At 42.6% G+C, this 13,873-nt stretch overlaps 2 protein-coding genes and 1 long non-coding RNA gene across 3 annotated transcripts; 1 reads left to right on the plus strand and 2 right to left on the minus strand.

Moving 5' to 3' along the window:
• Window positions 1-3,278: 3,278 nt before the first annotated feature.
• On the minus strand, window positions 3,279-4,616 carry LOC4350451 (dehydrin Rab16D-like). Its single transcript, NM_001423192.1, has 2 exons — window positions 4,326-4,616; window positions 3,279-3,938 (listed from the first exon to the last, which is right to left on the minus strand). The coding sequence occupies exons 1-2, from the start codon at window positions 4,509-4,511 to the stop codon at window positions 3,669-3,671; spliced, it is 456 nt and encodes a 151-aa protein (NP_001410121.1). The 5' UTR covers window positions 4,512-4,616; the 3' UTR covers window positions 3,279-3,668.
• A 6,242-nt stretch (window positions 4,617-10,858) lies between these two features.
• On the minus strand, window positions 10,859-11,747 carry LOC4350452 (dehydrin Rab16C-like). The gene is made up of 2 exons (NM_001423193.1): window positions 11,443-11,747; window positions 10,859-11,347 (listed from the first exon to the last, which is right to left on the minus strand). Exons 1-2 carry the CDS (start codon window positions 11,668-11,670, stop codon window positions 11,081-11,083), a joined length of 495 nt encoding a protein of 164 aa, NP_001410122.1. The 5' UTR covers window positions 11,671-11,747; the 3' UTR covers window positions 10,859-11,080.
• An 840-nt stretch (window positions 11,748-12,587) lies between these two features.
• On the plus strand, window positions 12,588-13,655 carry LOC112936912 (uncharacterized). Its single transcript, XR_003239388.2, has 2 exons — window positions 12,588-13,006; window positions 13,349-13,655. It is a non-coding gene; the product is annotated as an uncharacterized lncRNA (long non-coding RNA).
• Window positions 13,656-13,873: the final 218 nt, after the last annotated feature.

Raw genomic sequence — 13,873 nt, forward strand, 5'->3', positions numbered from 1 at the left:
ATTTGTTGGATCAAGACAGAATATATAATGTTGGAAATTTGGCCATAATTCGGCATAATAACAAGATAATAAACATGACATTCACAATAGCATGCTTTTGGCAACATAAGCACAAACATCATCAACATTCACATAGGATTGTAATCCTGAGGATAGCACGATGAACATATAAATAACTGAAAGAACATCAATTAGAGATAGAGCTATATACCAGGAAAATGGTGCAGAGGAGGTTGAGGCATTAGTATTGCCTCCGTTGGTGTTATCTCCTGGAGCACTGCCGTTCCCTCCTCCTCCTGAAACGCCGCCGTTCCCTCCAGCACCTGCTATGCCACTGTTCTCTCCAATGGAAGCCATCGCGATGCAGAGAAAGAAGAGTCGCAATGTAGTCACGCCGAGACGCTCCACGAAAATTTGATCGCCCGCCTACCCGTACAGGTACGCAAGCGGATGGAGTTCCGAAGGCCTGCTGCTCATCCTGTCACCCGTGCGCGCAGGTGAACAGAACTGGAGAAATAGTGGGTAGCTCAGGAATAGAGAGGGTTTTGTCCGAGGAAGAGAAAGAGAACAGTGCTCGAGTGCATCTACCTCTATCTCGGTGATTGGTTTATATAGTGCGCTAGAGGGAATCTGCCATTTGCCACGTATGTACTACTTCCTCCGTTTCATATTATAAGACTTTTTAATATTGCCCACATTTAACATATATATATATATATATATATATATATATATATATATATATATATATATATATATATATATATATATATATATATATATATATATATGTAAAAGAGGGAGTAGCTCTTGCGTTTAACCAAGCGTTTTCAGATTTTTGCTCTCTCTCCTTAGTACGTAAAACTCCTTAGTGTGCCAAGCCCGTGCGTTGTAAGAGCATCTCCAAGATAAGGCCAAAAGGATTCCCAAAAGACAAATTTTGGTAATTTGAAAAAAAAAAGAAGCCCTCCAACAGATAGCCCAAAGTGAACCTAAAATTAACTCTTGCCCAAAAACGGTGTCAATCCGAATCAGGTTTTGGGAAACTCAGCAGCCTCGCGCCAATCTCGGCAGCCTCGCGCCATTTTTTTTTCTTCATCCGCGCTTTTTTTTCCCCACTCCACACTCACACTGTCGTCTTCTTTTTCTCCCCACTCGCCACAACGCCGCGCTTGGAATCCTCGCCTGGGTGCCGCTATTCTAGGGTGTGGGGCTGCGGGTTCCCCAGCTGCTTCGGTCGAAGACGTCGTCCTGCTCCGCCTCCGCCACCACCTCCGTCCAGGCTGCGGCATCCTGTTGATCTAGGGCGCCGCCGGTCCTCCGTTGAGGGCATTGCCGGCCGGCCGGCCGTCCTTGGTGCTGCCGCGGCCGTCGTCGTTCACCTCATCTGCATCATCGCCGTTCTCTGCCACTCCGTCCAGCTCACTGCCTCAACAACGTGTACTTGGTATTGAATTTGTTTGAGGTGATTAATCACTCACTGCTCATTTGTTTTATTGTTCAGTGCATCGATTCAACTGCTCATTTTGACTCAAATGACAGCGCCTTACATTTTCTTGGACAAGATTTTGCAAGTTGGTTTATTCGGTGGGATCTTGTAATTTGGTGGTTTAGGACTCGTGTAGTCAATTCAGAGATGAGATTGAGTAAGACAATACTGCTAGAAAATCTTCGTGCTGAGTAGGACAAAACCCAAATTGAAATATGACTTCAGGTTGTTGAGATTAATCCTTGAGAAAATGAGTTGTGGCTAGTTTCATACTGTATGATATTGGTTCGGAAATTATGGGGTTCAGTTTTTTGTATCCATTTTTTCTGAGGATTGATTTTCGCGTAAAACAATGGTTTTTTTAGTGATCAATAGGGAAAAGGTTATTTTCTTAGTGTGGGCCGTGGGGGATCAACGATAGTGTGGGAGGAGGACAACTCTACTATAATTTAAATTGTTCAGAAAATAATGATAATAATAATAATAATAGTAATTAATGATGATAATGATGATCATCATAGGACATTATGAACAATTTGTGGAGTTATTAATGTCAAATAGAAGTATTCTATACAATGAAGCCTTCACTTGCACACACTGTGCACACCACCAAACAAATATCATTCAATATTCTTAGAAGTTGTATATGTAAATCAGTAGTATTACGTCAATTTGTGAAGTTTTGTTTTTAAATGAGTAAATCTCACTTTAGACCACATTTTATTACCATTGTTTCTCTGAGAACATGGCCTGCTCAGCGTGCCGCAGCACTAGGACAAAGACGAAAGGAGTCATCCATGCGAGGAGGACTTAGTCGGCGCCCGACGCGCAGGACGAGAAGCTCATCAGACGGCTGAGCACACGAGAAGGATCTAGCCAGCCGGCGAGCGGGAGTGAGGAGATGCTCCCCCGCGCCATCGTTGTCCACCTACAACTCCGACACGGGCGCGGGGGGAAGAAATGGGAATGAGGCACGCGGCCACAGGAAATGCTCCCGCGCTGCCAACACTCTCCTCCGCCGATGATGACACACTTGTCCACACCGCCGCCACCTACGTCCTGTGGCCCCGTGCGCCACTAGCAACTCCCCCCCCCCTCCCATGCTGACGCCCTGCCTCTCATCAATACCGTCAGTGCCACAGAATCGGAGTGCATCGTAGATGACAAGTAAAGAAAGATTTATGAGGAAGGGAGAGAAGAGGGGAAGGGGGTGATATGGGTCCCCAGTGCAATTTTTTTTATTTTTAACATAACACTCATTGACATGTGGGTCACACTGTTTTTTTATGATTTTAAGTGTCACGTTATTGTGACGTAAGCGCCATGTCAATCGAAACCACTGTCCAAACTATTTTAAGACCTTATTTATACTAATTTTAGGACTTAAAGACGCATTATATCTGGTAGTAACGTTTATGGACTAATTTAGACTCTTCGATAAATGAGAGATTTAAAGTGAATTTATTCCTTTAAAGTGAATGTGGGCAATGCTAGAAAGTCCTATAATATGAAACGGAGGGATAGGAAGCATTTCAGTCCTGGTTTTTATGAGAAAGGAGTAGTATTTTACGATCACGGGGAGGTGCTGCTTAATATGTAAGCGGTTTTTCTGTTTCACTTGCGATAAATTTCTACGTTTTTATCTCTTAATTTTTCGTCTACGAGATCTTACACCAAGATTCGTGTTATTATATATTTTCAATTTATAGTTACACTCATTTACACTCCGTCAACAAAACTAAATTTGACAACCAAATTTGACAACCGTTTCTTTCTCTAGATTGATGATTTTTGACATGATTGTTTTTTTTTCATTTAAAATAGGCTACATTCATTGATTGAAAAATGTTCTAGATTCGAAACTAGAAATCTATAGGTAGCCCCGTTTGTCACGATAAACAGATTTCACATAGATGTTTAAAATATATAATTTGAGCCAAATAATATACGAAAATTAACCAACACGCCATATACCACACGCGCACTTACATACAGTGCTACGTACACGTACGCACACATGCCGTGGCTGCATCACGACTTTATTGTTTACCCGGAACACACACACAGATATACAAGGACACACAATATTATTATTCTTCAGGAGGGAGATCCTTCGTTGTTTGTGATCGAAGTCGATCGTCGGATCGAAACACCGATCACACACATGGCATGCAGCAGCTCAGTGCTGGCCGGGGAGCTTCTCCTTGATCTTGTCCACGATGCCCTTCTTCTCGCCGCCGGCGTCCGCGGTGGTGGCGGCGGTGCCGCCGTGTGCGCCGGTGGCGATCTTGGTATCGTGGCCCTGCGGCCCGTACGCGCCGCCGGTCGTTGTTGTGGTGTGCTCCTGCTGCTGCTGCTGGTTGTTGCCCTTGTTGCCGCCGGGGAGCTTCTCCTTGATCTTCTCCTTGATCCCCTTCTTCCTCCTTCCTCCCATCCCATCGTCCTCAGACTGCAAATTGGTCAGCAATTGGCAGTATATATGTTTCATTATTCAGACCATGAGTACGAAAGGTTTGTTCACTTTATTACCAATTTTAACCATATAAAATTTTAGCATTGTTAAATTTTGGAAAGACACTAAACCAAATACCTTCGTGCTAATGCTATCCTGCCAAACTTTGGTAATTTTAGAATTTTTCATTCTTAAATTAAAATTCTATTATCTTTTGGTAAGATATTAAACTAAATACAACCAAGATTATTAAAATTTGGTAGTACCAAAATATGTCAAAATTTGACACTATCAAATATTGAAATGGATAAAAGTGGCTACAATCCGAACAGTTCTGAAATCAAACCGAAAAAATACAATAAACTTGGGAGGAAGACGACGTACGGATGAGCTGGAGCTGGAGCTGCCGGAGCGGCGGAGGACGCCGTCGGTCTTCTTGTCCTCCCTCGCCGGCTCCTGGATGTGGCCGGCGCCCATCCCGGTGGGTGCGTTTCCGGTGGTCACTGCAGGGTTGCCGTGCTCGTCGGCGCGGCTGCTGGCGTGGCCACCATGCTGCCCCTGGTACTCCATTCTCGCTATACCTAGCCTGCTCGATCTACAACACAAAAGCTAATTTGCTCCTTCGCTTTGAAAAGACTCTCACACTGATTACCTGATTGGCACTGAATGGATTCCGATTACTGCAAGGTTTTGCTGGGTATTTATGCTGCTCCGGCGAGGGATAAAATATTGCAACCGGATCATGTCAGAGACGAGGACAGCACGGCACATTGTGATCCAGGTGGGCGTAAAGCTAAACAATGCTGATCGAGCATGATCAGCGAGAGGATGCATGTCGATCAGCGCGGCGCCACGTACGTACACGGCCAGCATGCGAATTCTCTGGAAGGGATGAGACACAACGGAAGTAATGGATAGATAATATGATGTACGAGTAATTAATAGTGTGTGGGATCTGGATTACAATAATAGAAACGATGGTTGCCACTGATTCAAGTGTCCAGGAGTGCGACGTGGATTTCCGGACGTTCCCTCCTTTATTCTGCGTCTAGTAGTACTTTTTCTAAGCGTCGACGGCATTGCAACCACTAGTTTCGTTGATACTTACTTCATGTTGACAAGTCAAACTAGTACTTTTTCTGGAAACACTAGAAACGTACTTCCTCCATTTATTTCGCGAAAAGAAAGTTCATGTGTGTCATATCGGATAATTAATCAGATATTGGAAGGAACACGTATAAAAAAACTAATTTCAAAACTTACCTAGAAACCGACGAATTTATTAAGCCTAATTAATCCGTCGTTAGCACACGTGGGTTACTGTAGCACTTATGGCTAATCATGGTCTAATTAGGCTCAAAAGATTCGTCTCGTGATTTTCATGCAAACTGTGCAATTAGTTTTTCATTTTATGTATATTTAGTGCTCCATACATATGTCTAAAGATTCAATGTGATATTTTTGTGAAAAAAAATTTAGAAACTAAACAATGCCTAAATTTTATAAATCGGTTTTTGATAAGTTTTCTGGCTAAATTTGATTACTTCCTCCACTCAAATCGCTGCGTCGATGGGCGTCCTGAACATGCAACAGTGTGCAACCACAACGCAGCTACACCGTCGCCGGGACATGGTTGCCGGACTCCGGCCAGCCCAGGAAAAAATGGGAAAAAAATAGATGATTAGACTTGACCACGAGAAACAATCAACTTAAGGGTGTGTTTAACCAAAATTAAAAGTTTTGTTGAAAATTAGAATGATTAAATAAAAAGTTAAAAATTTATGTATCTCAGGCCATACCTCAAATGAGGAAGATTTTGACCAAAATCAAACATAAAGTGGTATGTCCTCTTTTGACTGGTCAAAAAAGAAAGCTAATAAGTTTAAGAAATGAAAGGAATATTTTGGAATAGTTGTGGCTTTGGTGATGCATCTAAATTTAGATTTATATCTGAATGTGTTAAGGAGCAAAATTTGGATTTTATTGCTATTCTTGAGACTAGAAAACCATCATTCACCCCCTTCAAATCTTAAAAACCTTTGTGGTGGAAAAGATTTTCTTTGGCATGAGAAACCTCCTATCAAGCAATCAGGAGGAATACTTTTAGGAGTAAATTTAAATGTTTTTGATATAGGTGAAATTTCAGAAGGGGACTTCTATGTGAAGTTTCTTCTAAGAAATAAAGAGGATGGTTTCAAATGGGTTTTAATGGCAGTATATGGTGTTGCTCAACCCGAGTTAAAAGAACAATTTTTGACGGAACTAGCTCAGACTTGTGGTAAGGAGTCATACCCTCTATTGGTAGGGGGACTTTAATATCATTAGATCACCCGAAGAAAAGAATAATAATTCTTTTGACCCTCGTTGGCCTTTTCTTTTTAATGCGGTCATCAATAGTCTCAATTTGAGAGAGATTGATCTTTCGGGGAGACAATTCACCTGGGCCAATAACCTCGAAAATCCAACTTATGAGAAGTTGGATAGAGTGTTAATGAACACTGACTGGGAGCAAAAATATCCTTTAGTTACGTGTCAAGCCTTACCTCGAGCCATTTCAGACCACTCTCCAATTATACTGAGATCCGGCTCGCATGCACATTTCGGCAATCAGCCGCCATTTCGTTTTGAATTAGGCTGGCTAGAGCGGGATGGATTCTTTGAGATGGTAGCCAAAGAGTGGCAAAGCGTAAACAAGGGAAAGAATCCTATGGAACGTTGGAAACACAAGATCGTCCACCTTAGGCAACATTTAAGAGGTTGGGCGCGAAGTTTAAGTGGCACATATAAAAAACAAAAAATAAAGCTTTTAGCTTTAATTGACACACTAAACAAAAAAGCCGAACACATAACTCTCTCCAACACAGAGTTAGCTTCGTTGAAGCAGGCCAAAAATGATTTGGCAAAACTGTTAAGGGAGGAAGAGTTGTATTGGTACCAGCGATCTAAGACAAATCATTTACTCCAAGGGGGATAGTAATACTAAATATTATCACTTGATAGCCAATGGTAAACATTGTAAGCAGATGATTTTCCAGTTGGAACAAGAGGACACTATAATAACGGGTGAGGGGAATCTCAAAGAATACATTACCAATTATTATAAAGGATTATTTGGTCCTCCAGATCATAATCATGTATCCATGATAGAGGGATGGACTGATGATATTCCTCAAGTGTCCGACTTGGAAAATGACATCCTTACTATTGAATTTTCAGAAAAGGAAGTCAAAAAGGCAATTTTTCAAATGGATCATAACTCCTCCCCAGGTCCAGATGGCTTTCCTGCAGAGTTTTATCAGGTCTTTTGGGAGATTGTTAAGAATGATCTCATGGCTCTATTTAGAGAATTTCATAAAGGGACATTATCCCTTTATAACCTAAACTTTAGGATCATCGTGCTACTGCCAAAAAAGGCTGATGCAAATCAAAATTCAACAATATAGGCCTATTTGCCTACTGAATGTCAGCTTTAAAATTTTTACAAAAGTTGGCACTAATAGGATTACAACGGTTGCTCACAAAGTCATTCGCCCAACCCAAACAGCGTTTTTGCCAAATAGAAATATCATGGAAGGGGTGGTGATTTTGCATGAGACTATCCATGAGTTACACACAAAGAAAATGGATGGTATCATATTCAAAATTGACTTTGAAAAGGCTTATGACAAAGTTAAATGGCAGTTCCTTCAGCAGACATTACGAATGAAAGGGTTTTCACAATCGTGGTGCAATTGGATTTCCAACTGGGTTGAAGGAGGAACTGTAAGTGTCAAAGTCAATGATAATGTAGAAAAAAATTTCCGGACATGCAAAGGCTTGAGACAAGGGGATCCAATGTCCCCAATTCTTTTTAACATAGTGGCTGATATGTTAGCCATTCTTATTGAAAGAGCCAAAGTCGATGGCCAAATTAGAGGGGTAATTCCACACTTAGTGGATGATGGTTTGTCCATTCTCCAATATGCCGACAATACAATAATATTTCTTGAACATGATTTTGAACAAGCAAAAAACATGAAAGCCATTCTTTGTGTGTTTGAACATCTCTCGGGGCTGAAAATAAACTTTCATAAAAGTGAAATTTTCTTCTTTGGGGGAGCCAAGGAAATGGAGGACCAATATAGACAACTGTTTGGTTGTAACTTTGGTTCCTTTCCATTCAAATACTTAGGAATCCCCATACACTATCGAAAACTTAGAAATTCTGATTGGAAATGTGTGGAGGATAGGTTTCAAAGAAAACTTAGCACATGGAAGGGCAAAAACAGCTCCTATGGTGGGAGATTGGTTCTTCTTAACTCGGTTCTTTCGAGTCTTCCCATGTTCATGTTATCTTTTTTTTGAAATACCTCGAGGTGTACTTCAAAGACTGGATTACTACCGATCGAGCTTTTTCTGGAGCAGTGATAGCTAGAAAAAGAAATATAGGTTAACAAAATGGGATTATATATGCTGGCCAAAAGATCAAGGTGGACTGGGTGTCCTAAATCTTGATATCATGAATAGATGTTTGTTGAGCAAATGGCTATTCAAGCTTCTTAATGGTGATGGCCTATGGCAAAACCTTTTGCGCAACAAGTACTTAAGGGGTAAACCCCTCTCCCACATGTCACACAAACCAGGAACATCCCAATTTTGGGCTGGCCTAATGAAAGTAAAAGATCAATTTTTTCAGTATGGATGTTTTAAACCTGGTAATGGGATGGAAATAAGATTTTGGGAAGACACATGGTTGGGCTTGCAACCTCTCAAATATCAATATCCTTTTCTGTACAATGTGGTCCGAAAAAGACATTCTACTTTGGCAGAGGTTATGAGCACAACACCGTTGAATGTTTCATTCTGACGATCAATTGTAGGACCAAAGTTAGTTGAGTGGAACGATCTAATCTCTCGACTAGCTAACATAACCCTGTCAAATGAAAAGGATTGCTTTATTTGGTCGCTACATAAAAATGGCCATTTTTCGGTCAAATCCATGTATAATGCGATCATCAATTCCAATATAAGAATCCACAAGAGGATCTTATGGGAGGTAAAGGTACTACTAAAAATCAAAGTATTTATGTGGTTTCTTCAAAAAAAGTAATCTTGACAAAAGATAATCTCATAAAGAGAAATTGGAGGGGAAACAAGCAATGTTGTTTTTGTAACACACAAGAGACCATCCAACATCTTTTCTTTGACTGTCATGTTGCACGTTTTGCTTGGCGATGTGTCTTCTTTGCCTTCAACATCCCCCCTCCCCACAATGCAAAAGATATTTTTGGTGACTGGCTAAGGGGAGTGCCTAGACCTACAAAAAAATGATTTTGTTTGGAGCTAGTGCTTTATGTTGGTCAATTTGGCGTTGCCGTAATGATATAGTTTTTAACCATAAAAAAATGCCTACCATCATGCAGATTATCTTCATGTGTTCCAATTGGCTCCACTCTTGGTGTATGATGCTTTCACAGGAACAACAGGATACTATGCGCAATGGTGCTACACGCTTGGAATTAGTAGCCAATGAACTTTTATTCCATTTTGGATGGCGTAGTACCTACAGAATTTCATAATAGAATCTACGTGATTTTGAAAAAAAATATTATTTTAGTAGATCATATCATCGGCAGAAGTTGGGAGTTTGTCCCATCTCGCCTTTTTTAACTTTTCTGTTCACGTCTGAATTTTTTGGCTGTGTGCCTACGGGCAGAGGCTGGAGATATAACACATTTACATTATCAAAAAAAGAAAAATTTTGATGCGATGAAAAAGTTGAAAGTTTGAAGAAAAAAGTTGGAACTAAAACAGCGAGAAGAAGCCGAACCGCCTCAACTCAAGGCAGCGACCTGAATGTCACCGCACATTCAAATGAAGGGGCCGGAGAGAAGTTCTTTTTCACCCTAGAGTCGCTTTTCCAGAGAGGAGATCGTAGGTGGTTCTGCAGCTGTGGCTACGGCAGCACGCAACAGTTTCCAAACAAAATTTGACGATGTCGCATTAAAAATTTGGACACATGTATGTAGGAAGTTTTAAATGTAGAAAAAAACCAATTACATAGTTCACGGGAAAATTACGAGACGGATCTTTTAAGCCTAATTGCGTTACGATTTAACAATATAATGCTACGGTAAACATTTATTAATGATGAATTAATTAGGTTTAATAAATTCGTCTTGTATTTCCTGGTGAAATCTGTAATTTATTTTATTATTACACTACATTTAATATTTTAAATGTGAATCCGTACGTATTCCCTGACAAAATCTGTAATTTATTTTATTATTAGACTATATTTAATGTTTTAAATGTGAATCCGTATATTCGATGTAACATGAGGGGCGAAAATTTCTGGGCAACTAAAGAAGCCCATGATTTTTCGGCAACTAAAGAAGCCCATGGGGCTCTGGCTGCGCCACACAGGCCAAGCATCCAAACAGGGCACCTGAAAATGCGGTTTCTCAGATACCTTCTCCTGTTTGATTACAATCCGACCCTACACAGTGTTATGAGCTATCCTGAATGCCTTCATTTACCACACTATTAACAAAATCTTAGCATAGTGTTTTTATTTGAATTTGGACGCTTTGGTTTAATACACATTGTCGTGTACGATTTGTGAGGCCTGCTGGAGCATCCCTCCCAACCAGTTCTATTATCACCCTTTTTCATTCTCATTCTCATCTCTAATCCAATGCTCTGAATAAGCGCTCCATGTTTCCGCTTCCCTGAATGTTTGCACTCAAAGTTAACTGTCCCTCCTTAACGAATCAACTCGGGCCACTGGCCGAATCTAACTGCGAGGAAACGGCCAAATTACTCATCTCTAGTTGTACAGTTAAGTACCCCTCAAAGAAAAGTTGTAGAGTCAAGTACTCTTAGAAATTTCAATGGAAGAAAAACTACTTTCAAGCACCACAGACGTACGGCCAAATAACACAAGCACAAAGTCACACTTCAATAAAACCTTAGTGTGTACACACACCATATTACATTTCAAGGGTAAAACCGACACGGACGCGAGAACACAACAGACAATGTGTCATCCGTCCCAAGGCAGAAGACACCATCACTCGCATTTCACGCTAGTTTATTCAACAACATATAAAACTGCACGTACATCACGACATATTTGGTGACGACCCGGTCGAGCTTATTTAGTGCTGGCCGGGAAGCTTTTCCTTGATCTTGTCCATGAAGCCCTTCTTCTCGCCGGTGTTGCCGTACTCCGCACCGTGCACGCCGGTGCCGGTGCCGGCGCCGGTCATCCCGGCGTGCCCCTGCTGCCCGTACGCGCCGCCGGTGTTCCCCATCATCTGCTGCTGCTGCTGGTTGTTGCCCTTGTTGCCGCCGGGGAGCTTCTCCTTGATCTTCTCCTTGATTCCCTTCTTCCTCCTCCCTCCCATCCCGTCGTCCTCAGACGACTGCACAAACGCACACGAGTACAACTCAAATTAAATAAAGGAATTCAGAAGCGAGGCGATTAATTAGATTTATGAATGGACGACAGTGAACGTACCGAGCTGGAGCTTGAGCTGCCGGAGCGGTGGAGGATGCCGCCGGTCTTGTGCTCCTCCTTCACCGGCTGGAACTGCCCGCCGGCGCCGGCGTGATGCCCTCCCATTCCCATCACGCCATGGCCTCCGCCGGGAGCGGTGGCGCCGCCGCCGTACTGGCCGGCGACCGGGTTGCCGTACACGTCGACGCGGTCGGCGCCGTAGCCGTGCTGCCCCTGGTAGTTCTCCATCTTCTCAAACACGCGTCTGATCTCTCACCCAAGTGTTGCTATTCTATCAGTGAAAAATCTTGTGTCTTGTGATCGATGCAGGGGAACAGAAGGGTAGCGTACGTGCCATTTATACTGATCTTGGAGGTTGGAGAAGTACATAAAAAAACCGAAGTGTAGGTCAGGAAGGGTACGGAAGAGGGGGGTACGTGTACGTGCATGGGGTGAGCCAGGAGGCGGAGCTGGTGCGTAGAAGGGAATAAAGGCGGAGCAAGGACGTGTGCGTGTAGCGCGCCGGGTCGGTGACGCCATGCGGCCACCGGCCGCCACGTATGTGTTTACCTCGGGCTCTATCTAGAATTAGAAAACGGCACATGCTCCCACAGTTCACCTTTTGTAACCCTTATTTTGGCTTAAAATATATTGTCACCGGTATGAAATCAATAATTACGGGGAATATAAAGTTATGTCTATAACTCTTATAAATTTCTATTTGTAAATTATATTTGGATGTGTACTGATCCATGGTTAAAATCTTCAAATTTTAACCTTATCAAAATCAAAAGAACATCTTATAAAGCGTTTATATTCTGCCCCTACCTAACCCACCATGGTAACAAATCTGTATTTAATTAGTTTCTTACATACGGTACTCCCAAATCGATTACATTACTTCGACTCTCTAGAACAGTGATCATAATAATAATTATTAAAGTAATGACACCCATACTATAGGTGTTTCCAGCCTACTACTACAAGCTTTGATGGTGATTATAAAAATTAGGACACCACATTATGCCGGAAAAAAATCTATGCGGCAGTGCCGTACCAAGCCTCTCGTGCGGCACCGCGCGAGCTGGTGACGCGTGTCCAGCTGCCGCCCGCGCAAGCCGCGTCTATCGCGATTTCGTTGGAGCCGAGCCGACGCCTATCGCGCCGAGTCCAAGCCGCAGGCCCGCACCTTGAAGTCGAATCGTCGCTCTCATCTGCTATGGCAACGGCCGGCGGCGGCTGCTGCTGTTGCTTCTGAAACGGTGGCGGCGCACTATAAGGGCCCTGCTGCTCCTCGGAGTTGAGTCCCCCCTACAGCGGGCGACGGCGCGTTGGCGCAAGGCCGCGAGGCGGCAGCCGACAGGCAGGCGGACAACGGAGCGTCAGAGCGGCCGCGCGAGCCGCGAGCAGCAGGCCGGTGGCAGCGTGGCGCCGCGGGAGCACGTGAGCCGGAGCAGCAGTGCAGCAGGAGTCCGGCGGCGGCGCGGGAGCTCGCTGCGCGTGAGCAGGAGCAGCCGAGCAGCAGCAGCGCCGCAGGAGTGAGCAGGTCTACAGGGAGCAGTAGCAGCTGCAGGCCAGCAAGAAGGTATGTTTTTTGAAAATATGCAATTCGATTCTAATTGCTTGATTGAAAATTTGGAATGATTAAATGCATTAGCGTAGTTTTCTCTCATGTACGGATTGGTGTTCATGAAGGATGTAAAATTAGTGTTTCTTAATAATCTAGCACAACTGGAAATTGTAGAAGTTTTCTGTCGACATAATCATATTACTCACTATCTGAACCTTCTGCAAATATTTTGTCCACTTGGGAGATGGAGCTATTTCTGAATATTTGTTGTTTCACTAAAGCTCTTCAAAATTGCAGTGCTAATTTGCTGAATATTACTGCGAACAGTGACTTACTACACATCTGTTATCTCTCCAGGAAAAGAGAAATGGAAGGTAGCAGCGCCAAAGGAGGAGCTGGAGACTCTGATAGTCTGTCCAGTGTCCACTGCAGATAAGGAACTTGAAGTGCATATGGCCAATATAGCTAAATTAGCTTATAGCCTTGTACTACTCCTGAAGGGCATTGTTTTGGTTGTCTTTTTCTTCTGAAATCTGGACCAAATGGTCTTGCATGCTGTGAATATATGGTGTTGTAAACAGTTGTCAATGAGCACATTGTAATTTCTACTTATCAGATTGGATACAGTGATCTCATATGAATACATATTTCCAGATTTCATCAAGATTTGCATCCATCTGGTTATAAATCTCCAAAACATAGGAAATCTCCACAAAATAAAGCCCAACATCTTATTATAAACCTCCAAAACAGTGGAATGGCAAACTACAGTCTTGTTTTTTTAGACAAAAGACGGTTACCCCTTCCAGCTTTTACTTGAAAGCATAAGAGTTCATACAGTACTTAAAGAAACAAAAGGGAAAAGGAAAATACAAACTGCTG

This window comes from Oryza sativa, chromosome 11 (assembly GCF_034140825.1).
Source record: "Oryza sativa Japonica Group chromosome 11, ASM3414082v1".
Taxonomy (NCBI): Eukaryota; Viridiplantae; Streptophyta; class Magnoliopsida; order Poales; family Poaceae; genus Oryza; species Oryza sativa.

What these genes read in the sequence shown, in the direction of transcription:
- LOC4350452 (NM_001423193.1), bottom strand. Translation starts at nt 11,670, where the DNA reads ATGGAGAACTACCAGGGGCAGCACGGCTACGGCGCCGACCGCGTCGAC. An exon ending in GCAGCTCAAGCTCCAGCTCG is followed by an intron (nt 11,348 to 11,442) that starts GTACGTTCACTG and finishes GCGTTTGTGCAG; the next exon opens with TCGTCTGAGGACGACGGGAT.
- LOC4350451 (NM_001423192.1), bottom strand. Translation starts at nt 4,511, where the DNA reads ATGGAGTACCAGGGGCAGCATGGTGGCCACGCCAGCAGCCGCGCCGAC. An exon ending in GCTCCAGCTCCAGCTCATCC is followed by an intron (nt 3,939 to 4,325) that starts GTACGTCGTCTT and finishes ACCAATTTGCAG; the next exon opens with TCTGAGGACGATGGGATGGG.